The sequence below is a fragment of the Meriones unguiculatus genome, chromosome 19 (assembly GCF_030254825.1).
Source record: "Meriones unguiculatus strain TT.TT164.6M chromosome 19, Bangor_MerUng_6.1, whole genome shotgun sequence".
NCBI classification, from domain to species: Eukaryota; Metazoa; Chordata; class Mammalia; order Rodentia; family Muridae; genus Meriones; species Meriones unguiculatus.
The window spans coordinates 13,875,131-13,902,929 of NC_083366.1; the positions used below are offsets into that span (position 1 = coordinate 13,875,131).

At 41.8% G+C, this 27,799-nt stretch overlaps 1 protein-coding gene across 1 annotated transcript; it reads right to left on the bottom strand.

Moving 5' to 3' along the window:
• Nucleotides 1-1,005: 1,005 nt before the first annotated feature.
• Olah (oleoyl-ACP hydrolase) lies at nucleotides 1,006-27,581 on the bottom strand. Its single transcript, XM_021661711.2, has 8 exons — nucleotides 27,446-27,581; nucleotides 25,391-25,549; nucleotides 21,378-21,508; nucleotides 8,429-8,567; nucleotides 6,058-6,157; nucleotides 5,301-5,470; nucleotides 1,843-1,925; nucleotides 1,006-1,496 (listed from the first exon to the last, which is right to left on the bottom strand). Exons 2-8 carry the CDS (start codon nucleotides 25,414-25,416, stop codon nucleotides 1,354-1,356), a joined length of 792 nt encoding a protein of 263 aa, XP_021517386.1. The 5' UTR covers nucleotides 25,417-25,549; nucleotides 27,446-27,581; the 3' UTR covers nucleotides 1,006-1,353.
• Nucleotides 27,582-27,799: the final 218 nt, after the last annotated feature.

A 27,799-nucleotide genomic window follows, 5' to 3' on the forward strand; every position in this document is an offset into this window, starting at 1 on the left:
TTGGCTGGAGCTCACCAAGGGTGCTGAGCTGACGGGCTCCAGACGCCCTCTTCTCCCTTCCCGTCCAGCACCAGGATTACAGATGTGGGCTGCTATTCCGGACATTTTGTGTGGGGTCTGGAGCTTAAACTCAGGCCTTCATGCACACAGGACAAGCCATCTCCCCAGCCTCAACATTTGTTTTCTAGGCTTAATCTGTTTCTCTACAGGGAGCTAGTGCTACTGAGGCAAGCAAAGAAGTCTGTTCAGAATAAATAGCAGCCAAACTATTCCTGGTTCTTCAGGAAGTGGAGCCAGGAGGGTCACCAGTTTAAGAACAGCCTGGGCTGAAACTCTTTCAAAGCCAAACCAAACCAAACCAGAAAACCCTAAAACTGAAGGAAAGGATAGGTTAGACAAACAAAAGACCTTTTCCTCACCGTGCAGCTTTGGGCTTTTGTGACTGTGTGCACTGTGGAGCAACAGGTAGACTTGGCTTCAGGCCACTCCCTGACTCACTGGGTGATATGGCCGACTTACCTAGCCATACTGTGGTTTGGCTGCTCTGAGTTCCAGGGGACCACTGCAGGTGAGCAGGATCACAACTGCCAGGGATTGTAGGTGCCCTGAGGCCTTCCTGGGTCTTGACTTAAGGTCTGGGGCCTTGCCAAATGAGCCATTTGAGCTCCAAGGACTGTATTTTGATAAAGAAGAAATTACTCTTTCTTATGAAATAGGTCACATGTATATTTCTAAATATTAGTTTAAACTTTGAGCCACAGTGTGGTGTTGGAAAAATAATAATTTCCCTCTGTCAGTTGCTCTTGCCATTAATACTGCAACAGGCTGCAGGTGTAACCCCATTTGGAGGTGCTTTGCTGATAAAACCTTGTATAAATGACAATCAAATTAGATTCTAACAAAAAGAAAAAGGACTGTAGCAGAAGCGTTTCTTCCCTTAACAATATTTTATTTATCCTTTGAAATTTTCAGAAGTGTGCACAGTGCATTTTTATCCTAACCACCCTTTGCCTGCCCCTCCCGACTTCATGTTCTCTTTCACCTTCTCCTCCTCCTCCTTTTTAAATAACCCTCAGAGTCCCCTCAGTGCTGCCTGTGTGTGCCCCGAGGTTGTAGTGTCATTCACTGGAACATGGGTAACCTACAGGGGATAACAACCCCCAAAGAAAAATACCCCCTCTTCCTGCTGCAGCTATCAACTACCTTTGTGTCCCTGACTTCAGCACTTGTCTTTTCCCCAGAGGGATAAATGTTCTGTGAAGGGATTCGTTAATATGCACTTCCCCATCTCTGAAAACTAACAGCTGGACCTGGAGGACAGCTTGCGCATTTGAGATCCCAAGGAAAGCCTGACTAAAAGCAGTCGAGGGATGCCAGCTCCAGACACCTGGTTATATAGTTCTTGATAAAGTTCTCGTTGTCAGGTTCCAGCAGATAGAAGTGGTCTCCAGGCAGCATGTGGATGTCAGTCTTCCCACTGGTTATGTCCTTCCAGCCTGAGAAGTATAGAAAATCTTATTCAGTAATAAAAGTCATTGTCCAAGGACAACAGAAGTCTTCCAGGTACTACTGCACCAAAAGCTGACACTCAGTGATTGAGTTACATCCAGTCGCTCTCAGGTTTTGGGTAGCCTGTATTTCTAATCTTCTGCAGACCTATCAGGATTCAGTGGTGTGACCTGAATTCTCATTTTACAGGAGACCAACATCTCTTTGTTTACACCCAGTAAAACGTAGGCCGATTTTTTAAAAATCTGTTTCAGTGACCACTAGCTGATATTTGCTGAGAACTGTCCAACATATATTTCAATAAAATACCCCAAATTATAAAAGCAATTTCACCTTCTAGATCCTTTACTATATCTTCAGATCCAACAAAGCACGTTATGTCCCGAGAAAGAAGAGCTTTCGAGGGTGTGTCAAAGCTGCAAACAGAAAGGAGCTTGTTTGTCATTTTCATCCTCAACATTCCAGAGTCTTTTCTTCCTGACTTCACCGAAATGAGAGTGTACAGCCTCACTTCTTACTCTTTCTTCCACTACAAGACCAGCATGCACAGGGACGGCCTCTCCTCATTAGAACCAAGCTGAGTTTCACATGCTCTGCTGTTTCCCAGCCATGAGATAAATACAAGAGTTGAGTGGAACTTTTAGAAATAGAGGAATAAAGAATTCATTGGGCAGCCTTATCTGTAAATGTGACACAGCTGGAGAAAGAATTGGTAAACTTGAAAATGGTCATTAGAATCTAAGTGGGAAAATCTTACAAAGAAGACACAGACGGTCTAAGAGATGTGGGACGCGTCTGTCAACAATCAAATAGCCAACAGGCTAATATATGTGTGGAATCAGGTAACAGAGGGAGAGCTGCAACAACACCGGGGTCCAGGAAGGAGGCTGAGTGCTGTGAGGAATCCTCAGGCACTTCGGGAACATGGAACACATGCATACATGAAGGCAAGACACTCATGAACACTCATGATTATTTTCTTTGTTGTGCTTTAGAATCATATAAAAAATTTACCATCTAAAACAATTTCAGAAATTTTTCCTTTATATTTTCTTCCAGAAGTTTTATGGCATCAGATCTACCATTTGTATGGTTGCCTTTAATCCATTTTAAATTGATTTTTGTGCACATATGAACACACACATATATGTTAATATATGTGTGTGAAGTAAAATTTCAATTTCCTTCTTTTACTGTGCATATCCAGTTTCCCAAAACTATTTATTAATTAAATAGGCTGTGTCCTGGCCAACAAAATGGTTCTGTGGCAAAGATGCTTGCCACTAAGCCCATTACCTGAGCTCAATTCCTGGGACTCACATGGTGGAAGGAAAGAGCCAACTCCCAAAAGTTGTCATTCGACCTCCACATGTGCATTTTAGCATGCACACATATTCACCCACAGCCCAAATAAAAACAAACAAACACATAAAATGTATTAGAGAGAATGACCTTTTCCCATAGTATATTCTTGACATATGTATTTTGCTATATAGCATAAATATGTGGATTTATTTATGGGCTCTCTAATTCTATACATTAGATGGTATGTCTCTTATGCCAATATTATACTGTTTTAATTCCTAAGGCTTATTTTTAATTAATAATATTTTAGAAGAATTTTTAGGTCATAAGGGAAAGCAGATGCCACAGTGCTGTCTCAGGAGTCCCTGCTTTCGGCAGCCCCTTCTTATCCCAATAAACGTACATTACTGCTTGAACCGACAGATAAAAATGGCTAATGAAGTCAGCTGCACACAGCTGATCCTTTTGTGATGAGAACACTTTGAAACATTGCTCTTAGCAACTCTCAAGACTACAGTACATCATTCCAGACTGTGGCCACCATTACCATTGAGCCCTGTTTGTCCTGCTTTTTTGCAGCAGTCATTCTTACATTAAGGCCTTTCATCTGTCATCTGTCTTTCATTGATTTCTTTCTTTCCTTTTTTTTTTTTTTTTTTTTTGACAATGTAAACAGAACCTAGCTTCATTTACCCACATATGGATATCCAGTTGGACAAAACTCAAATTGTTAGGGGTGATTATATATTCAAATGTTAATTGCTTACCCCCACCCCCACCCGAGCAAATTCTTACATATCCAAAATGACATGATATAAACCTTGTCTCCCAAATTATCCCTGATTGGCTAATGAAGTTGTCTACAGCCTGGACTGGGCAGAAAAGAGGTAGGTAGAGCCAAGGTTCACAGGCTTGGAGGTGTGTTGGTATACTGTTCTTGTGGAATGTATACAATTTACCCTTGTTCATTCAAATGCTGATTTCTCTACCGCACTACCTGGTTTCAATCCGGACATTGCATTGTGATGATTATTCTAATATCACCTGTCTCAAGTCTCTGTAAACGTGCCACCATTTGGTCTTTGTATTGTCAATAAAACAACCAGCCAAGGCTGAGCAAGGGAGAGAATAGGGTGGGACACCCTGGTCCAGAGCGCAGGAGAGAGAAGTGAGTGGGAAGAGTGGGAGAGCAGAGATTGGCAGGAGAGGATTTGGAACCACGAGGAGAGATGAATCAGACCTAAGATATGACTAAAAGCAAGTATAATGTTGGAAATTCTGAATGAAAGGAAGCCATGAGGGCTTGGAGTAACTATTGCCCAGTATTGTGCTCCAGGTTATCCTAGTCTCTGTGTGGTGATTTGGGTATACAGCTGGTTTAGGAATAACCACTGATTAGCTAAAGCATAAATCAATAATAAATGTTAATATCCAATAACAGGGGTGGCAGAGAGAAGAGGAGGAGGAGAGAGGAAGGAGGAGAAAGGAGCAGGTCACCATGGGTTAGCACGAACTAGAAGCACGTGGCCAGGAGGAGCTTGCTCTGAGGACTGGCATGATGGAGAAGCAGCCCAAGTGGAAAACATGTGCAAGTGTTTATGGGGTTTTGGCTGGAGAGCAGACAAGGTAGTATCTTCCCAGCCCCAGTGCTTTAAGGCTTATCAAAAAAATCTAATAAGTTTTTGTGACTTTTATTTATACAATAGTGGGTTAAGAAATAACTGCTACCTTAGTAAGCATATGAATGATACTAAATATTAATAATCCTTCAACACTCAGATACTTGTAGCTGGGAAGACTTGTTTCTGTGCCCTCTTTCTTACTCAAGACAGGGTTTCTCTGTGTAGCCTTGGATGTCCCGGACTCGCTTTGTAGACCAGGCTGGCCTCGGACTCACAGAGATCCATCTGCCTGTGCCTCTCTGAGCGCAGGAGGTTAGGGCGTGACTGCCCTGGGGAAGACTTGGGGATGCTCTCATAAACTCAGTGATTTAACATGTTAACATTTCAGTCCAATCAAAAAAGCAAGTGTGGAGACAGACAGCCTCCGTGAGAAGGGAATGCAGAGGTGGGATGGATTTCTGGGATTAATCCACCAGGCCGAGAACCGAGTCAACTTCTGCTCCCCACTGTTGCCCTCCACACTTAACAGTAGCCATCCATTCTTGCTGATCCCTTGAATGTGATGGCAATAATGTATTCAGTACCTATTTATTATGTGATAGAATAGTATGTCCAATCATAAATATTTTTAAAGAAAACATATGCTGATCATCTTTCCCAGATCCTATTTCTGTGGTCCAAATCCAGTAAAAAATGTCACAGAGGCCTCAGGGAAAGCACGTTGCAACCTTTAGGCTATTCTATGCTTATATACACAGTCTCTGTGAACTGCCAGCCTATATTTTTTAAATAAACATCAACACACATGCACACACACACAGACATACACACATAGTGCACATGGCATGTATCGCAGTTACTTACATGAAGTTTTTTATAATGCTCATGTCTGCCTTCAGTAAGGGAGTGCATTGCCTCATAAAGTCATGGTCTTCAATGAGATGCTTGGGAGTGCCTCCAAAATTCAGAAGGTAATGTTGGACTTGTTCCTCTGACAATTTGTTAAGTTCAGGAATTTGAGGCCGGGATACTGACTTGAAATATCAACAAACACAAGGCGCTTGAAACACAGTAGCCAAAATCTCAAGCCCACCTCCTTAAATCAAGGAGGGAGAAGAAAGTGTTGCAATAACCTTAGACTCATGGTGCCACCAAAATGGCAATCCCAATTAGAACACTAGGTCAGTCCGGGTCTGTGCAGAGGAAGTAAAGAAGATCAAAGCTGGAGGAAGAAGGAGCCAGGAATCATAGGACTGGCTTTAAAAGCCACAGCAGTTACGTAAATTTGGCATCATTTTAAGATTGTTTCCCAGCACCTATTGGCTCCTTTTCTAGAAGTTGATAAGTTCCCAAATGAGGCAACATGCTTTGAAGAGAGAGCAGGAAGGGACAGCACTAACTCAGAGGAGCAGAAACAAGGGGACAATATTCGGGAGGAAGCTGACGTTCCTTTGGGGTCGGGGTATAGAGAGGAATATGTTGAAAGATCACAGAAGTTTTATTAGTGCTTGGCATCTCTGCCATAATCCCAGGCTAGACCAAAGGAGAACAACGGCCCGATTTTAGTACCCCATTTCCCTCTTCTTTATCCCCCCCATCCAAAGAGAACCAGAACACTTACGTGGGGGGCACATGCACTGGACACAAAGAAGTGCAGGGGCTCCATGTTGTGTTTCTCCTTCAGGCGCAGCGCCGTCAGAAGAGCAATGTAGGATCCCAAACTAAACCAAGGGAAAGACAAACATGACAGATGGTGTTGGGCCAAACCTGTGGTAACCAGGCGGAACGAACACAGCATCAGCGTAGCAAGTGGTTCAGGCCGGAGAGACGCTCAGTCAGCAAAGCCCTTGCCTTGCAGGTGCGATGGGCCAAGGTACGATCCCCAGAACTAACGTTGAAAGATGAGTTCAGCTGCTCAGGCCTGAAATCTCAACAACGCAAAACTGAGAGACAGTTGGGAGAATCCCTGCAAAATCATGGGCTTGGTAGTTTTGCCTTTGTGGTAAAGTTTCAGGCCATTGAGAGACCCCAACTTAAACAAAAGGTGGGAGCAGTGGTTTTTGATTGATAGGTGATGAAGGTTTGTTGTCATTTTAGGGGATTGGTTGCAAGTTGTTAATTGTCCTGGTCAGAGAGGAAACAAAGTATAGAAGGCGAGATTCAGGATTTCCTTCCCTCTTTTTCTTTCCTCTGTTTTTCTTTCTGTCCTATCTAATGTTTGGGGAAAAGGGGAAAGAAGGGATGGAAAGAAAAAGAGGAGGGGATATAGAAATAACATAGGAATAGCAGGAAAAAGGGTAGATTATTGAATCTACTCTTAAAGATCTTTTGTATATTGATACAAAATTAATGTTATATTTTGGTTACAACATACTATGTATCAACTCTTTAAGGTAATTCTTAAAAATGCAATATGAAATTCTAGTCCTTTTAAGATTACTGTCACAAACTGTTTAAAATAATTAAGAAATGAAAACTAACAGTCAATCAATTTTGTGGTTTTGTTAGGTACTAGTATAGTTAAGCGCAAATGTTTTCTAAGTTAATCAGAGAGTATATAGCTAGAAACAAGTAATTCAGATATACTAGAGATAGATAAAGGGTCTTCAAAAACCTCAGAGATCTATATAATATGGCCTTTAAAGATGTTTTATTAAGACTTTTTTTTACAATGAGATATTTCAACTTCTGGCAGCCCCCATATTATTTCAAAGAAGATGACAAGCATCAAAGAACCTCACAGAGATAGTTTTATTTGTGGCAAGCTAGCTATTGACCAAGAAAATGTCCTTGCTAAAACTGCAGACAGAATAGTGTCCAAACGGACACAGGAAGGTTGTCTGCCGAGCTTTGCAAGGACAAGGTAGGCAAATCCTTCATATGCCTGCTTCACAGAAAAGTCTGTCAGATATTCTGAGCAGTAGGCTGAAGATGATGCTCCAGTGTTATAGAGAAATCTTGGGTGACTGTCCAGGCAGCCAGCAGTCTCTAACATTTCTATAATTTTGGAAGCTGCTTGCTCTGCACTTCCTATTTATTCAGATAATTTCCTTCTCAGGTCTCTGATGTGGTTGAAGATTTAACAGTTTTAGCCTTACAATTAAGCTTAAGTTGTTTAGGATTTAAGATGTCTTAAGTTTAAAAAGACGTTTTTTGATCAGTAATGCAACTTTTGATATAAAGTGGTTTAGGTACAAAACTTTGACTCACCAAGATAGGATAGATAGTAGAGCACTTTCTTCAAGGTTGCTAAAATCATATGGACATTATGAATGTAACTTTTACCCTATAGTGTATGGTTTATTGATGTTAGAGAAAAAGTCTTTTATTTAGACAAAGGGGGAAAGTGTTGCAGGATATTTGATCCCATTTTGAGCCCTGAGATTGTGAACTGTAAAAATCTGTTTCTTGTTTGGTGTGGTTCAGCTCTAACACACACCATTAATCCAAGAACTTTCTGCTTATTGGAAACAGGTGATGATGTTGTGGCTCAACATAGCACTCACCTTTCAGCCAAGAGCTAGATAAAATCAAGCCTAGGTCAAGAGGCAGAGCAAGAAACCAGCTTATAGAGATGAAACAGAAAGGAAGGAATTGGAGAGAAGAGTATGTTAAGACAGCATGGGCTCTTCAGTTTTTTAATTTTTAGCTTTTTCCTTCTGGGATGTGAGCTGAGTAGGAAGGTCAGCTGGGTGCTTGCTCTGCCTCTCTGAGCTAGCAAGTTTTCACCCCAGCATCTGGCTCCCAAGTCTTCATTGGTAAAATCAAATGAATTGGAGTTTTGTTTTTTTAAAATAACACTGTAACAGTCGTGATTTAAGATAATTACCCAACAGTCTGTTTAACTGGGAGATAAAAGTTGTATCTCACAAAACACAAGGTGCACTTATGGCTGAAGATGATTTCTAGGGCCTTGAATGTGATGGGCAAATGCTTTAACATTGAGCATCTATCTTGAGTCCCACATGCTGTTTACAATAAGATTAAAATACCTGTGGCCAAAAAATGCAAATGCTTTATCCTGGATGATGGGCAGCAGAGCAGATACAATTTCATCAGCTATCTGGTAGATGTCATTTGCGAAAGGCTCTTGAACACGGGTTTCTCTTCCAGCAAGCCTTACAGCATGCACTGGAGGTTAAGAGACAAGTCACTCACACAAACAGAAAATGCTGTAAACGGGTTAACAGATTAATGAGATACTATGGTGCTGAAAAAGCCTCGTTTTTACACGACGCAACCAATTTCAAAGCAAATAATAATGGTCAAACTTGGCACAGTGGCTCTGAGGTAAAGCCTGGTTTTCCTAAATTGCTTTTGGTCATGGTGTTTTATCATTTGAGACCTGAGGTAAGTGCTGCTGGAGTCCCAAGAGAAGGACCAGAGGCAAGCTGAGAAGACATTTCTAAAAAGACATTTTATAAAGGAAAAACGTCAGAAGAAGAAAACGGCTGGAATAAAAATTCCATAGAAACATGAAAGCGTCAAAGCATTAGAAGAACATAGAACCTGCGACCTACACAAACGGGGTGCCATTTCCCCTAATGTGCACTTCACTGTATTAACACAAGAGGGCACTCCTGAACCGAGAGAGTGAGCTAGCAACTCATCACCCAATCCCCAGCCCTCTGGGGAGGACAACCAAGAGCAGAGACAAACCTAACACAGATTACAGAAACGGAAGACCTGACATCTCTAGCCAGTGAAAACACTTACTAACTATCTCACAGAGGAGAAGAAAACAAAGCCCAAAGTGGATTAATTCCAATGTGAAATGAAGAAAAAAAAAATCACTGTAATTTGGAAATTTAAAATTCTGACTAGAAACAGACAAATAATTACACAAAGACTGCCAGAAAGAAATTGAATAAAAAGACAATAGTTATTTCAAAACTGTTTCAAAACTGAAAGAAGAAAAAAAAAACTTTCCTTGTGATAAGACAGGGGCAAAGTATTTGTGGACACAGAGAGCTGGAACGAAAGAACTAGAAAAAGAGAACAAGATGACAAAGGGGCTGGAGAGATGGCGCAGCAGTTAAGAGGGCTGGCTTCCAGAGAGCAGGACCCCAGCACCCACACAGTGGCCCACAACCATCTGTAACTGCAGTCCGAGGGAATCCAACACCCTCTTCAGGCCTGTGTGGGCACCTCACATACATGGTACACAGACAAAACACCCAAACACATAAAATTTTAAAAAAGAAATCTTAAATGAAGAAGGAGAAGATTGAAAAAAATAAGTAGCAGACACAGAAGTCAGAAAAGCCATATCCTAAGAAATCGTGTAAAAACGTCCCTGAAATAAGACAGGGATCTTCACAGTGGCAGGAGAGAATTGACTCCTGAAAGTTGTCCTCTCACTTCCACACAAGTTTTGCAGTGGGTGTGCTCTTCCCCCTGAAAGTATTAAAGGTAAACAAACAAACAAACAAACAAACAAAAAAAAAACAACAAGCCTCCAATAATTGTATCTCATCTAAAATCATGTTTCTAGTGATTGAGAAAACTGAATCATGATGGTTAAAACTGGAACCTAGGGATTAGGAATATAGTTCCATTGGTCAAGGGCTTGATGGGCCATGCCATGCCAGGGAGGCAGAAAACCAGGCTCCAGGGGACTTTCTGTGTGCCAGCCTACTCAGTAAGCACAAGGGAAGACAGTTTCTGAGAAACAACCCAGAGGTTGCTGTTTCTACACACGCATGCATGTACACACAGCACGAGTCAGAATTCCTCTAATCCCAGCACTCGGGAGGCAGAGACAGGAGGAGCTCTGTGAGACTGGGGCTAGCCTGGTCTACAGACCAAGTTCTAGGAAAACCAAGGCTACCCCTGTCTCGAAAAACCAAAAAAAAAAAAAAAAAGGAAAGAAAGAAAAAGAAAGAAAGAAAAGAAAAATTTTAAACTTCAGACGAATACACCATTATAACACAGAGTTGATCATGGTGTTACCTGACTTTTGCTGACAGAGTGAAGCAGGACCACAGCAAAAGCAAATCTTTCCAGGAGCTCAGGGAGGGCACAGCAGCAGTGACCTACGCTCAGTGTGAGAAGGGCTCCGCTTGCTCTAAACAGTATGCTAAAACAGGGGACTCCTGTTCTTTTTTTATTCTTTAGTTAGGAGAGGTTATAGTTTTGAGAAAAGACTTTTAGATGGTGGCATACCAGAAAAGCAAGCTCTATGCCTTAAGAGGGGCCTCAGCTGAACTGACTCATAAAGGATTGGAAAAGATCTATCAAAAGATAAATGGAGGATGTGGTGGCAAATTTTGGTCGTCAACATGAAGCCTCAGCTGAAGAATTACTTTCATCAGACTGGCCTGTGGGCATATCTATGAAACATTTCTGGTATGTTCTGTTTTGTTTTTCTGGTTTTTTTGAGACAGGATTTCTCTGTGTATCCTTGAGTGTCTTGGCTGTCTGAGACTCACTTTGTACGCTAAGATAGCCTCGAACTCACAGTGATTCGCTTGCCTCTGCCTCTGGGATTAAAGGTATGCACCACCACGCTCAGCTTTGGAACATTTTCCTGATTACTAATTAATGTAAAATGGTTCAGCCCAGTCTGGAGAGAACCATTCCCAGGTAGATGAGCCTGGGCTGTATAAGAAAGGTAGCTAAACATGAGCTTGAGGACAAGCTAGTAAGAATTTGCTCCACGGTTTCTGCTTCAAGTATTTGCTTCAGCTCTCCTCAGTAATAAATTGTAGATGCCTGTAAGATAAAATGAACCCTTTTCTCCCCAGTTAGTTTTTGGTCGTTGTACTTATCACAGCAGCAAGAAGCAAACTAGAGCAGAAGGTTTACGAAAAGAGAGATGGAAACAAGAAGAAATCATGGGTTGTGTTTTAATGTCTGGGAAGGTAACATTTGGAGACAGAAGCATCAAACCATACTGAAAAGGACTCTTAATGGTTCTAAAGGCTACATGCTACGTAACAATTGTCTTTAAATTGAAATGTTCCATCCTTGATAGGGGCTCCTTAAGTCTAAGGAGGTCAATGAAACTTCTGTGGTTCGAGAAGTCAGCAACTCACAAATCTCAGACTGTTCCTGTAACTTACAAGACTCAGAAGGCCCTTCCCAAAGATTATAAAAACATTTACTATTGCTGAAGTGAAGAGACTTTTAAACAAGAAGAGTTGCCTGTAAGCCACAGGGAGCTCCAGAGACGCAGTTTTACAAGTCATCATTTATACTGGGATGAGCATCTGGTAATGTGTCAATCTTTGAGTAATTCATATGCTGGCAAGTAAACCACTCATGCACACATCTATAAGTAACCCCCCAAAACTCACTAGCTCATTAAGTTAGCCAAGTATCTATCTATCTATCTATCTATCTATCTATCTATCTATCTATCTATCTATTGTGTGTGCAGTGTTCTGCCTGCATATAGGCCTGTAGGCCAGACAAGTGCACCAAATCTCATTATAGATGGTTGTGAGTCACAATGTTGTTGCTGGGAATTGAACCCAGGACCTTTGGAAGAGCACCCAGAGCTCTTAAACTCTGAGCTATCTCTCCAGCCCCTTAGAGTGGAGTTTTTTATTGGCCTGACTTTAGTGCCCCTACCTGGAAAAAAATAGACATTTGTTTACATCTCTCCAGGAAAAGTCACAAACCACCAATATTATCAGTGAGTAAACAGTCCCAGTTACAAAGGTCTCGTCACCACATTCACTATTGTAAAGTGGAAACACAGTATGCACAAGATGTAAAAAGAGAGATAAGTACACTATTAAGAGAGATTCCACATGTCAAATGGAGAAAAAGGAAAACTTGACAATGTAGCTCCTATAGCTGCACAGGAAAATTTGTACTTGATATAGAGAATATACATATCATATCAGCAGTCACAGAATATCTGTGAACACAGATCATAGTTAAGGGGGAAAGGCACAGAAAATTTAACAAAATAGAACAAAAAATACCAGTCTCTGAGAACAAAGTAATATGTCTAGGAACCATCAATGTGAGCGACAACACATTTCTAAAGCTACTCTGTTAAAAGACAAACAAGTCATTTTTCACTGTTGAGTGAAAAGGGAAAACAAAATTAACTATAGAACTTAAAAACAAGAAAGGATAAATGTTAGGTGATGCCATTGGATTGAATGTCATCTTGAGTCTTAAAAGAGGATATCAAGCTAATTGTTGATTGGTTGGGAATTTTTTTTTTTTTTTTTTTTTTTTTTTTGGTTCAGCTCCACTATGGAATTCCTTTGAGAGAGTTTGGTAGAACATAAGTGCATATATTTGATAGTAAAAGTGTTCAGTGTTAGGCTCTAAAGCTTCAGAATAGCTATTCAAACTGTACAGAAGCTCATTTAGATGTATATAGCCTTTGGACCTGGTTAATTGTGAGGGGTGATTTTTTTTTTATTAGAGTCTTCACAGTGATGTTTTGATTTTTAAAAAGGATATAATGAAAATGTTTATTTTAAAAATCCATAAATAAAGAAGTTTTATTTTAGAAAGCATGAAATGATAAATGTAAGATGATTTTTAAATAGTCTATGTTAAACACTTGGACAATTGTATGAAATCTGCATACCTTTAAAGAAGCAATCACAGAAATAGCCCTACGTTCTCATTATTTAGTAAACTGAGGCAGGAAGATTGGGAGGTTGAGGTAAGCCTGGGCTACCTAATGAGGTCCTGTGTCAAAACCAAAACAAAATTAATAAATCACAATTGAACTCAGTGGGGGGAAAAAAGGAAATTTTAGGCCAGGTGTAGAGGCACATGCCTTTAATACCAGCACTCGGGAGGCAGAGGCAAGCGATGTCAGTGAGTTTGAGGCCAGCCTGGTCTAAAGAGTGAATCCAGGATGACCAGGGTTATGTAGAGAAATGCTGTCTCAAAAAGCCAAAAAAAAAAAAAGTTTTTAGAGAAGAAATAGAGCATTGTGTACTTATTAATGTGTCTTATGACAATATGTCACGTAACCCAGGCGAGTCGCCTCAAATTCACTATGGAGCCACGTGTTGAGCTTGTGCCACTAGGCCTGGCTCATGTACTACTAGGAATTTAATCCAGAGCTTTGTGTGTGTGGTTCTCCCAACACTAGAATTAGAGTTAAGGGCTGGAAGAGAGGGAACAGGACAGGAGCCTACCATAGAGGTCCTCTGATGAACTCAATCCAGCAGGGGATCAAAGCAGATGCTGACACTCAAAGCCAAACTTTGGACAGGGCACAGGGAGTCTCATGGAAGAAGAGGGGATGTAATGGAAGGACCCAGAGGGGACAGGAGCTACAGAAGGAGCCCAACAGAGCTATAAAATCTGGGCCCAGGGAGTCCTGCAGAGACTGATACAACAACCAAGGACCATGCGTGGAGAGGACATACATACACACATCAGATATAGCTGACTGGCAGCCCCTATCAGTGGACTTGGGGAGGGGCATGCGTGAAGAAGGGGGAGGGAGGGTGGGGTTGGGAGGGGAGGAGAGAGGGGCTTATGGGGGGATACAAAGTGAATAAAGTAATTTAAAAAAATGAATTTGTTTTGTATTTTCTCAGAAGTTTCCAAAGCAGCAGGGATCTAAGACAGGAGGACCACAAAGTGGAGGCCAATCTGGCCTAGATAGCAAATGGAACATGTCTTTCTTTCTTTTCTTTTTTTTTTTTAAGACAAAACTTTAAATAACGTATACTGCTACCTATGTTTTATTTTTATTTTTATTTTTTTGGTTTTTAGAGACAGAGTTTCTCTATGTAGCCCTGGCTGTCCTGAACTTGCTTTGCAGACCAGTCTGGCCCTGAACTCACAGAGATCTACCTGCCTCTGCCTCCCAGTGCTGGGATTAAAGGCATGTGCCACAATTACCCAGCAGCTACAGCATCTGTGAAGAGACAGAACATAGATGCGCATGGCAGGGTCTGCTTATAACCCACATACTTGGGAGACTGAGGGAGGAAGAGCTTGAGTTTGAGGCCAGCCTGGGCTACATAGCAAGACCCTTTATTTTAATTGAATTAAAATAAAGAAGTATAACTTAATTTTTTTTTTTTATCTTTAGTGTCTTGTCTCCAAAGAGCATGGAAAGAAGAGAGAAAGTAGTTTTTCAGACCCTACTTGCTGAGTGATCAAGCTTATTCCACCTGTGAAAACCCTTGTCAATTGCAAGTACTTTCCCTGTGAAGCAGTGAAAACGCCCTTCCCCTGGGGATGTCTTCTAAAATCCCACCGTCTTAGTACAGTAAAAGAACATCAGAAAAGTCCAAACAGGAAACATTCTACAAAGCATTTAACTGGAACCGCTCAAAACTGTCCAGGGCCCTGGGAAATGGAGGCAAAATGATCCTAAATTCAAAGCCAGCCCGGGCATCAGGAGATCTGTCTCGGTTTAGACTAACGATGGTTAAGAGGCGTGAAAGCTAAGTAGTGCAGTATCTTAAGTGAGACGAGCAAAGGACACCAGGGGATCTATCTGTTGCTCTTCTGTTTCTGTGATAAAGTGCCAAGGCCAAATGTGACCTACGGAAGACAGAGTTTATCTCGACCTGTGATTCCAGAGGAGTAAGAACCCATCATGGCAAGGAAGCTGAGAGATCACATTTTTAACTGTAAGCTTGAAGCAGAGACAGCAAAAAGGAAGGTGTCCCAGACTCCACATGCAGTGGCACCCTTCCCCCAGCAAGGCCACACCTCCCAAACCTCCCCAGACAACAACTGGAAGCAGCCGGCCAATTAGCTTAGACTTGCTGTGGACCTCAGGGGTCCTCCTGCTTCCTCCACCTCAGTGCTGGGCTTTCCAGCGTGCATTGCTACACCTGGCATTTTAATGCATGTTCTGGGCATAGAACTCAGCTCACTGTGCTTGCAAGGCAGGCACTCTAACCTACCAGTCTGCCCATCTCCTGAGATCTACTTTTAATAAACCAACAGCCAGAAGTGTTGGCACCTTCACAAAGCAGAAGTACAAATTACAGTACAGCACCATAAGCAGTCATAAATTAAAAGATCAGGATTGCAGCAAGGACGTAAAGCTCACCCATTTCTCTCTTAAGACAGCGTATTATATCAAATATGTCAAGATCTTCAGATAGATAATAGGCAGGTGTGGTGGAGCATATGGATATCAGTGCATTTGAGGCCAGCTTGGCCTACATAGTGAGCTCCGGGTCATCCAAGGCTACATAGTGAGACCCTGACTCAAAAACAAACAAAATAACACAAAATATAGGTAAGCTAGGCATGGTGATTTACACCTGTAATTCTCAGCACTCAGAGGGATGGAAAGGAGGGTCACAAACTAGATGCCATCCAGAGTAACATAATAAGACTCCTGTCTGTCTGTCTGTCTGTCTGTCTGTCTGTCTGCCCATATCCATCCGTCTATCTATCACTCTATCACTCTATCACTCTATCACTCTATCTATCTATCTATCTATCTATCTATCTATCTATCTATCTATCTATCTATCTTTAAAAGGAATAGACAGTGAGGGAAGATGGCAGATTCTAGACACTCAGAACATTCCCACATCTCCACAATCTGAAAGAAAGTGTAAAGTGCATAGCCGCAGAGAGGGATGGTAGCAGGGAACAGCACAGGGGTACAACAGAAAACACTCAAGACTAAATAAAACCCAAAAACTTTAGATCTGTAACAAGAAACAGAGGACTTTAACATCAAATAACATGGCAGGGAGATAAGAAGCACCTGCCCAGCGGGGTACCAGCAGCTAAGAAAAGGAAAGCTGCGCACTGCACTGCCCTGTCTGCTGACACCCCACTGTGGGGTGACTGATGCAGCCAGGAGCCACAAAGTTTCCCTGTGCTCGCAGCATGCTCGCTGACACTGCAATAAAGAGCATTGTAAGAGACTTTTCCTCAGGATATGGTTGCACCTGCCTTTAGTCCCAGTACTCAGGAGGCAGACACAGGTGGATCTCTGAGTTCATGGTTGGACTGGACTATACAGTGAGACCCTGAAAAGCCAGGGCTATGCAGAGAAACCCTGTCTCAAAAAAATAAAATGGAAGGAAAGAAAGAAAGAAAAGAAAAAGAAAGAAAGTCTTCCTGGCAAATTCTTCTACAAGAGCCCTCGGTTCCAAGAGCCATGCTCCTCAATTAGCTAAGCAGACAATCAAGAATCAGAAAAGTAGTGTGACCTAGACAATGGCTTGACCTCTGACTTGGGCACTGTCTGCTTTGGCCAAGCTGAGAGGACAGTGGGGTGTGCTGAGAGGTGGGAACTGTGCCCCTACCTCTGGGAAGAGGATCAAGTCTAGCTGTGCATAAACAGAGCAAGGGCTGGAACTGAGAACAGCACGGCGAGGGTGTACAAGCCTGTATCCTGCTTTATCAGCAGAACCTGGTTCATCTTGCCTGCTTCTAACCCTCAGAGCACCAGCGACTCCTGGTAGAAGCATTCTGCTCAAGCGTTTTCCACTCCCATGCCTGTAATGGCAGAGTGATGATGTTGTCTGGGAAAACCCAAGTAATTGGTCCTCCATGTTGGCTAATGACAGCCTGAGAGAGCTCCTACACTCGCCTCAAAGCTCTGTTGGAATAAATATAGGAAGAAGTCAGCCCAGATAATGCAATCCTGATAATGCAATCCTCAGCTCTTCAAACAGGGTGGTGTACAACCTGAAACAGTACTTGGGTTCTAACTTGTATGTCCCCTAGAGCAAGTAAATGTCAAAGAGAGGTTGCAGGTGAGGGCACAGCATTGTAACATTGTTGGTTTTAACAAAATCCCAATCATTAGATTTTAACTGTAAAGACTCAGGAGTCAGATGCTGGGGTGAGAGCCTGCTAGCTCAGAGAGGCAGAGAAAGCACCCAGCTGACCTTCCTCCTCAGCCAACATCCGTAAAGAAGCAATGGTCCTTCCCACACCATCCCCCACCCCCAAAAAGAGCCTCCCAATTGAATGTCCCTCCTTTCTACTTCCTGTGTGTCTTTCTACCCATCCTCCTGACTCCCTCTTGCTCTCTATGGGTTTTTTCTTAATAATCCCAAGTTCGCTCCCTGTCAACTGGTTGCTTGTCCCACCTCTTGAAACTATGTCTGACTTTATTTAATCCTGTTTATAATGTTCAAGCAGAAAGTTCTTGGATTAAAGTTGTGTGCTAGGGCTGAGCCACACCACAATTAGAAACAGGACTTTTTTTTTCAGTAAGCAACACAATCTTGGGGTTCACAGTGTGATCAAATATCCTGCAACATAACATTGAATTTCCTTGTTCAGTTCAGTATTGGTTTTGTTTTTCCTTCACTGTTCCTTCTTATATCTTTAGTTTGCAATATTTCCCACCTTCATTCTTTTAGTTTCTTTTCCACATTTCCATTTCTTTTTAGATTTAATTATTAATACTTTCACATTTTTTTTTCTAATTTTTAAACTTCTCTCCTTTTTTGTATTTGCTTATTGGGGATGTAGCTGTTGTCCTCAATTGTGTTTCTATCACATTAAGATATCTGGTTTCTTTCCTAATTGTCATTATTGAGATTCACATTCTCTCCCTCTGAATGGCAGTGAGGACTTAATGTGACACACATACACATACACATGGCCAGTTGCAATGTGGAAATAAAATAGAAATGAAAGTCAAAGCAATCTGACTCTTTAAAAAGCTAGTAACCCTAGGTAGTTAAGTCAAAATTAAAATAAATTAAAATGCCAGACAAATACTTGAAAGTTTACTTCAGAGAAATGATCAACAGTGTGAAAGAAGGATGCACATAAAAAGATGAATGGAGCAAGAAAGACTGCTTGAGAGAGCACTGAATTGGAAGAGATAAAAACAAAAATCTGCCCGTGGAAAGCATCAACAAGAAGCAAAATCAAGACGCTCAAAGAACAGTAGTGATTGAAGAGGGAGGAGTTATAACATTCAGAAAACTTCAAAAGTAAATAATCATAATCAGAGCTTTTAAGAATTCCAGAGTACAAACAAGAGACCTCATCTAAGAAACCGTGGAGTAGAAGTCTGAGCTGAAGTACAAACTAACAGCATAAAAACCTACTCAGTAAAATTAGAGCAGATATTTATCTCAATTCTAGGGAAAGATATGGACATTCATATATAGGAGGAATTTAAACCCCCAAATTGTCATGCCTGGAAAGGAGCCCCTTCATGTCATATTATCATTTAAAAGCTAAGAGTTGGGGCTAGAGAGATAGATGGCTGTGTGGTTAGCTGCATTCAGCTCTTTCAGATGACCCAAGTTTGATTGGCAGCACCCACGTCAGGCTACTTATAATCTTCTATAACATCAGTTCCAGGGGATCCAACACCCTCTTTTGTCCTCCTTGGGTTCTGTACTCACATGCACAAAACTGCATGCAAAAAACACACACACTGAATTAAATTTCTTAATTTAAATGTGAAGATTCAAGACTTGAAGGCTGTAAGAGTGGCAAGTGCTTTACAAAGACAAACTCATCAGAATTATATTGGGCCTGTGAGGAAGAACTAAAAGCCAGAAAAGCTTGGAACAATGTAGTTCAAAGCCCGAGAGAAAATGCCAGACAAGATTCAATATCCAGCACAATTTTTCTTTAAAAACAACAGAGAGACAAAGATCTTTAAAGATAAGCACAAACTAAAGCAGGCTGTGACTGCTAAGTCAGGATCAGAGAACGTACTTAGGAGAATTCTCTATGCAGGTGAGGAAGAAAGTCGAAATTATGAACATTTAATAAAACAACAAAAAACAAGCCAAAAGCAGGAGATGAGGCAAGGTGATGGTGGAAGCACCCCGCTCAGGCCTTTTCCACATGCATGCCCACGCTGGCCCAGTGCCTACGAGGTAAGAGGAACCTAAGCCCCCACGGCAGCTGATGGGAGCAGTCAGAGGCTAGATCCCACTTCTCCTCCTGTGCACAGTGACTTGGGACTCAAGATAAAATGGATTAGTGACCATAATGTAAGACCTGAAAATTTGAAATTAGGGGAAACCTTGTGGGAAACATTTTAATACCTAGGCTCAGGCAATGGAATTTTCTTCTTTTTAAATATAGTTTCTTTCTTTCTTTTCTTTCTTTTCTTTCTTTCTTTCTTTCTTTCTTTCTTTCTTTCTTTCTTTCTTTCTTTTTCTTCCTTCCTTCCCCTTCTTTCTATTTTGAGACAGTCTCTTTATTATGTAACCCTGACTGTCCTCCAACTGACTATGTAGACCAAGTTGGCCTAGAACTCAAAGTGACCCACCTGCCTCTGCCTCCCAAGTGCTGGGATTAAAGGCATCCACCATCACACCCAGCTACGAAACATAATTTCCTTAACACAACTCCAATGTCTCAATGAATAACAGGCAGTTTGACAAGTGGGATTACATTAAAATGAAGTGCTGAACTTCAAGGAAACAAGAATGAAAAGGTGACCTACAGAATGGAGAAAATCTTTGCTAGCAACTCATCAGACAGAGGAGTAATATACAAAATACCACAAGGGCTAAAAACAAGTAAGTATGCAAAGACCAAATAATACAACCAGAGCAAATGAGGTGGACAAATGTCTACACTGTGTCAAAATGTAAACAGCTAATAAAAATGTTCAGAGTTTTTAGCTGTTAGGGGAATAAAAGACGAAATGCATGAAAATTCCATGTCATCCCAGTTATCACCCAGAGCACAAAAATAACCAACGCTGACGAGGATACAGGGGCAAAGTTGAAATGTCTATACACTGTTGGAGGGAATGGAAATTAGTCCAGTGACTGTGAAAATCAGTATGAAGGCCCCATAAAAAGATAAAACTAGTACTGGAGAGGCAGAGACAGGTGGATCTCTCTGAGTGTGAGGCCAGCCTGGTCTACAGAGAGATTCTAGGACAGCCAATGCTACACAGAGAAACCCTGTCTCAAAAAAACAAAGAAAGAAACAAAAAAGAAGTCAAAAATGAAACTACCATATTATCCAGCTATTCATTTCTGGGTGAACGTCCCAAAGACTCAGGCAGTTCTCTACAGAAGTACCCACGTGTTCATTGTAGCAACAATTGCCAAGTTATGAATCAGCTCAGATGCCTATCAACAGCCAGATGGTTAAAAATGAAAAGAACAGAAAAAAAGTGGTGTATAATACAGAGCAGAGCACTACTGTTCCATAAAGAAAATGAAAATTTGTCACTTAGGGAATATTTTTGGACATCTGTGAATGCATGTGTGGGTAGAGACTGGGGGTCAGAGGACAGCTTGCAGGACTTAGTTCTCTCCTTCCGCCAGGCGTGTTGGGGATTGAACTCAAGTTGTCAGACACGATCAAAGAACATTGTTTGCACATATGGAAACACCGCATCAGAGCCCCTTTGAGCAATTAAATATCGACTAATTTAAACAAGAAAGTGACGTGATAGTTTTAGAAAAGAAATCACAAGAGGGAAATGTAACTGGGAAAGTCCCTGAGGCGATGGGGCTGCCTCATGACGCTGCAAGATAAAGCCCATGACAGGAACGCTAAGAAGCCAAATAGATGGCTGCAAACGGAAGTGTGTAAGGGAGGTAGCCATGCTGAACCAGCCACCTGTGGCGCTATATCCCATGACATCAAAAATGACAGGGGAAGAAGATGGGGACAAACGTTTTTTCTTTTTTATGAAATAATGACTAACATTTTTTCCAATTTAATAAGGGTTAGAAATCCACAAACCATGCTAAAGGATTGGCTCAGCAGATCAGAGCACTGTCTGCTCTTCCAGAGGTCCTGAGTTCAATTCTAGGCAACCACACGATGGCTTAAAACCATCTATAGTGGAATCTGATGCCCTCTTCTGGCATGCAGGCACACATGCAGATAGAGCGCTCATAGATAGATAGATAGATAGATAGATAGATAGATAGACAGATAGATAGACAGACAGATAAAATCTTAAAGAAAGAAGGAAGGAAATCCACAAACACAGGAAACTTAACGAACTGGCATTTCTCTACATAGCTATTGCTGAGCTTCTTAAATTACTTGGGAGGAAAGTCCACGTACCTTCCAGTAAGCCACTAGTCGTTTGGCCCCACTTCGCAAAATGCAGGGAGCCGCCTCCCGCCCAGGGAAAGCAAATCAGCTTAAAAACTGCCTCAGGCTTTTGATACAAGCAGTTCAGAATCTTTTCACTCCTAGGAAGAAAATTTAAATACATTTAGCATTGCATAATGATAAAGAATAAGAGTTCTAAATTAAACCAGGTATGTTTTAATGGCAAATCTCATTTAACTACAACATGCATGTATTCAAATATGAAGTAATTGTTTTTCTTTTTCCAAGAAGCGAGGCCCCAAAGGTTTGAATGGTCTGTGTTGTATGATTTGAATCCATAAACTCTTGGGGACATAGATGGAATAGTGAAGGAGCCATGTGCTTCGTATGTCCAAAAAAAGTGATGTAACTATTATTTTATATGTGCCTCCTTCCACAGCTGAGGAAATAGTTCTATCCAGTCCATAGGCTTCAGTCCCAGTGCCTTCATTACCATCCAGAAACACTTCTCAAATCATCTACAAATTTTCCAAAATACTAAGTTTTTATTCTTTAAACACTTGATAAAAATACTTTGGATTTGTGCATAATGTCACTAGAAAACTTATACCAAGATCCAGCATCAAATCAACTGATCTTAGAAAAAAAAAATCTGTTTTAACAACCACCCTGTATAGTTATATTTGTATTTTGTACAATTTAAGTCTTTCGTGAAAAGTTTCCAAATGGATCCTTAGAATTTTTACAAAGATGTGTAAGCCTCCTAAATGAGAAACCATACGACGATGATTTTCAGTCTGTTTTGTCTTTTTAAAAAGTATCAGAGTTGTAGTTTGGATCATAAGTGTCTCTCAAAACTCATGTACTGAAGGCTTGGTCCTCAGCTGATGGTGTGATTGGGAGCCGACGGATGATTAAGGAGAACCTGGTGGGAGGAGCGAAGGGGATTTGGGGTACACCACTGAGGGGACCCTGAAGCTTTGGCCTGCTCTCTCTCAGCTGTTTTCCTCTCATCTTTCTTCCCTCCTACGCAGTCTTTAACTAACTACCTTTACTCTGCTATGCATTCCCTGGCACGTACACTTTTCTACAGGACCAGCATAGCAGGGCTCAAGGGCTATGGGCTGAAAAAGCATGATTCTGATAAAAATGAATGTTTTTCCTGCAAGTCTGTGCACCACATGCATGCAGTCCCCACACAGGCCAGAAAAGGCCATCAGACCCACCAGAACTGGAGTTGTGCGCTGCTGTGAGCACCGTGTGGGTGCTGGGAACTAACCCTGGCTTTTAGCTGCTGAGCCATCCCTCCAGCCCCCCAAATCAGATCTTTTCTCCTTCATGTTTCATCATTTGATCTTGATAAAAAGTAAATATAACAGATTGAGATCTTTCTAGATACTCTGTTCCCATAAGGATGCTTTATGAGAATAAAATAACTGAGAGCATGCACAAAGTGAAACTTAATGTGTGGTAACAGTTCCAAACTTCTTTGGGATAAAAATATTTTTAAAAGAAACTTTGTATGCGCACTGCATACGTGTGTGGGGGGGTTGGGAATTGTCAGAAACTGAACCTAGAACCTTAAACATGCTAGATTCTCCAGAGTCCACCATGATGAGGTACTAACAGCATCAGTGAACCCATGGCCACGTTCTGATGAGAAGGTGGAGCTGATGGCTGCCTGTACCCCTCACAGCCCCTCACACTCAGCCTTGTCTTTCCACTTTAAAGAGAGAATCAGTGACCCGGAACCAAACACACCTTCTTTTTCTCTTCCTTCAATATTTTTTGTTTAAATCCTCTACAGATTTAGAGTCGAGAGTGACCAGAGAAATGATTTATCAATTAATATTCATGACTAAATATTATTTAATTAGAAATAATTATTAAAAGCAAACATTGATTGTTTATAACAAATATTAATTAATTAGAAATTATTTAATTTAGTATGGTGTTGTGATCACGGCTTCTCAACTTTAAATCCTAGTTTCACCTCTCACCACGGGACACTAGGCAGATTGCTCAAGTACTTTGCGTTTTCAGTGGCCATGGTGTAAGCAAAGGACAATACCTGATTGTTCCTCACTCGTTAACTGTGCAAGCAAACGTACTGAAAGTTCTAGTTATGGTTTTAGGCACTCCTTATCTGCTGTTGCTTTCCTGACAGTTGTCAAAAGTGAGACGCAGAGCCATTCAGTCACCAAACCAGTTAGCGATAAGTGAGAATGAAAGCACAAATCCTGCTCGCTATGAAAACCATTTGCCTCCTAATCCTCTCCCCATATTCTCGGCAGCAGCGTCACTAAGTGGAAGGAAGCGGAGAACTAACCACTGAGAAGCTTTGGTCTAGAGCAGGGGCAAGAATGGGTTCTCCAAGTTAGCGTGTTCTTCTTGGACTTGCAAGTATTTCAGACACTCCAGAGATACACCATTTCATTTTAAAATGCCACCAAGAGGCAAGCAAGCTGGCCCAGTGAGTAAAGGGACCTGCTGTCAAGCCTAATGGCATCCAGCGCAGGGACATTGCGGATCCCAGTGCTCCAGCATCCTCTTACCTTCATCTTTGATGATTCTCGCTATGTGTTATGGGAATTCCCTTATGCTTTTTCCCTTTGGGAAATCTTGTACAGGCTTTGGTGGAGGATGTAGATGCATACAATTGCAATCTCTCTAAACAAAATAATTCTTTGGAAAAAAAATTCTGCCACTGTGGAGCTATATAGTGTGATAACTCTGCCTTCTCCCACACAGGAGTCCGCATTGTGCCCCTCTGATTGCATGAAAGAAGAGAGAAGTTAAAGTTTGATGGTTCCAGAAACTCTTAGGCACCTACACCTGGCCCCAAGGATGAGAGCACATTGAGAGAAACAATGTGTCCAGACCCCGAGTCTGAGGCCTTGGCGGTTGAGGGCAGGAGTTCAGTTAATAAGCATAGAACAGTGCCCTTGACTGATTCCCTGGGTACGGGACGGGGTGAATGGCAAGGTCTGGTGTGCCCCACAGGGAGCAGAGTCTGCTAAGAAGTTACGCTGGCTTGTTCCCCCTTTGCCACATACAGGAGCATCCGTTGAAGGAATTAGGAAGGTGTGGCATAATGGAAAAAGAGGAAGATGGGGAGTGTATGAAAAGAATAGGCCCATCTTGTAGGATTGAGGCACAATTAGGAAACAGCTCAATGCTTATTCTGCTACGTGGTACAGACAATGCATCATGCCCCTTGAGGAATGAAAATTGCCCTTACGGATTTGACTCAGTGTCAGGCACCCTCTGACCACAAAGGCTGAGAGCATGCAGGAGGAAATGTAAAAGGGCACCTGGTGGGGTCGCTGACCCTTAGCAAACAGTGGATACGTAGATCCTTGCTGCACTTACTGCTTTTACGTCAAAGAAAAATACTGTAATAAAGTTGATCACCTCTTTCATTCTGGATGTTGAAAAAATAGGGCTAAACTAGGTTAAATACAATCAGTGAAAAGGTCATACATCTCTTGGAACCATTAAGTCATTTTAATATTGCTTGTGGCTAAGTTATTATGCAAACATAGAGTAGAAAAGTTGTAGTGTTTTTTTTTTTCAATAAACACAAGCTATCCTGATTTGCCCTCAGACTGTGTCACTCTACTTCCCTCGCTGACTCCACACCTCCTCTTTGGAACCTGAATCTCACTGGAGCTAGATGGTAGCACCTAATGGCTTGTGTTTGATCCCCAGGACCTACGTGAATGAAGCAGAGAACCAGCTCCTACAAGTTATCCCCTGACCCGCACACATTCACAGTGGCACACACAGTAATCAATCAGTTGATTAAATGTATTTTTTTAAACTCCAAGTTAGTAGCATTTTGTATACAAATGCTTGGAACAAATGCTTGTATACAAATGCTCTTTCACAATTGGTATTAGACACCAAATTCAATTCCAGTGATGAGCCGCTTTAAATCTAACAGGCAATCTGACAAAGTCAGGGTGCTGAAGCACCAAAGATAGGCTTCGGGGAGCCAGGAGTTCCCAGAAGTAGCCTACCTGGTTCTCTTAGCTGTTGTCTCCATGCTGCTCTCAGCAATTGGCTGGCCGTGTTAAAATCAACTCCCCTCTGGGCACAACAATCTCAAGTAAAGCCTTATGTGCACGGAGTGATGGGATTTCTTTTAAATTCGCTGACTGAATCGGTCATTCCACATCCTGCTTTTAAAAGGCAGTGAAGAAGAGGAGGAAAGCACGAGGAAGAAGACGGAAAAGGAAGACGTGAAGGAGGGAAAGGATGAGGGGAAGAGGAAGGAAGGGAAAATGGGTTAGGGGCAACACAGAGCATGGCAGCAGGGTGCCCACGGCCTCAGTTTACAGGTGGCTATCACTGCACATTACCAGGACTTTCAGACAATGTCCATAAAGACAGAAATGCAGCCTTTCTAATACCTCTCAGCTAAAAAGTGCCCAGGTCAAGAGACAGAAGACACTCCATACCCACTGGGAAGTTAAAGGACGTATTTGTTTTGAAAATAGATATCTTGGCTGGAGAAATGGCTCAGCAGTTAAGAACGCTAGCTGATCTTCCAGAGGTCCTGAGTTCAATTCCAGCAACCACATGGTGGCTCACAACCGTCTATAATGAGACCTGGTGTCCTCTTCTGCAGGCATGAGTACATACTCATGTAAATAAATAAATCTTTTAAAAAAGAGAGAGAAGAGAAAAGATAAGATATCTTAGCTTTCTGGGTATATAAAGTTTTGAGCTTTTTTAAATATTAAGAGTGAGTTAGGATTTTTAAAAGAAGATATTTTTATTTTGTGTATATGAGAGTTCTATCTGCATTAACATCTGCCAGAAGAGGGAATCAGTTCACATTATAGATGGTTTTGAGCCACCATGTGGTTGCTGGGAATTGAACTCATGACCTTTGGAAGAGAAGACAGTGCTCTTAACTGCTGAGTCATCTCTCCAGCAGACCAAAATCACATGTTCTTTTTTTTTTTTTTAACTAAGTGTGGTTTTCTTTTTTTTTCTTTTTTAAGATTTAATTGATTTTATTATGCATACAATGTTCTGCCAGCCTTTACACCTGAAGAGAGCACCAGATCTCATTATAGATGGTTGTGAGCCACCATGTGGTTGCTGGGAATTGAACTCAGGACCTCTGGAAGAGCAAGCAGTGCTCTTAACCTCTGAGCCATCTCTCCAGCCTGAGTTAGGATTTTTAAAAAAGTGCAGGGAAGAATTACTAGAACAGGTACTTAGAAACCATTTTTGCTTAAAAAAAAAAAAAAAAAAAAAAAAGATTGACTCCTTGGGTCCACAAGGTAACTAAAAGCAAAAATTTTAAAACAAGCAAACACAACCACAGAAAACCTGGCATCTCTGCCCTCTCTTAGTGTCTGCCTCCTTTACTTTAGGTCTGACGCCTACAGTCTGCATGAGCATATTAATTTTTATTAATCCGTTTACAATCTGCAGCCAACAAACCCACTTCATTTTCCTTCAGGGCTGAAGGCAGCAAGAGTCATTGTTAGAAAACAGCAGTCCCGTGGGTGTCAAAACCAGCAAATCCCCACAGGATGGAATACTGGCAGAGGAGGATGACCAAGCGCCAGAGGGTACTACTGCGAGGCAGGTGCAACCGTGTCAGGAGAGCCAGGTTGCCCTGCTCAGCCCATTGCAGCCATTGGGACTACTCCGAGCTGTCTGAAGAACCAGAGCAGGCACAAGGAGCAAGCGGACCTCACTCCGACCAGAATCCCTCCCTATCATGTCTCTCCCCTGCCCCAGGTCCTTCTTTGTTTAAACCCAAAATTCTATCAGCACCCTGAAGATGGACGTGAGTCGCTGGTCCCCGCTAGCCCACAGGTATGGAATCTCCCTCCTCTGCCTTTCATGGTCACTCGTCTCTTTCATTGGCGCTGTGGTAGTACAGCCTCACCTATCTGGGCAGCTGAAATCTGGAGTTTTATCCTTAATACTCTAGTAATGCACATCAGACATCTAATCTTGAGCTTCTAACATTCAGTAAAGAAAGTAAAAATTACTATCGTTTAGAAATGTATAAATGATGCCTGATTTATAAGGATTTTTAACACACTTACCTCCTAGGAGTCCCCTGGATGCCTGGCAATCGTGTTCAGACTGTGGTTTAATTCACAGCATTAGTGAACCTTAGGTGTGCTCTGGAGATCCGAGGCTCACTCTTCAGCTGTGCTCTCTGTAGAGGAGAGGACCAGAGCTCACCAGAGAAACAGCCTGCTCAAGCGGGAGAAGGCGGGGCCTTTTATCTGTCAGAACGGTGGCTTGGAGCCACCCTGTGTCCTCTTATGACTCACCTTGACACTTTATCATGGGGTCACCAGCTCTCTGAGCAAGTCTTTGCTTCTTAAATAACAATACAGAATGCGGCCGGGCATGGCTTGTAATCCCAGCACACAGGAAGCGAAAGCAGGATG

Bases quoted from the DNA above. Each gene is read 5' to 3' on its own strand.
- Olah (XM_021661711.2), bottom strand. From the start codon at position 25,416: ATGGAGACAACAGCTAAGAGAACCAG. The intron at 21,509-25,390 runs GTAGGCTACTTC...TTTTCTTCCTAG, and splicing joins ACAACAGCTAAGAGAACCAG to GAGTGAAAAGATTCTGAACT. The intron at 1,497-1,842 runs GTGAAATTGCTT...TATACTTCTCAG, and splicing joins TATAGTAAAGGATCTAGAAG to GCTGGAAGGACATAACCAGT.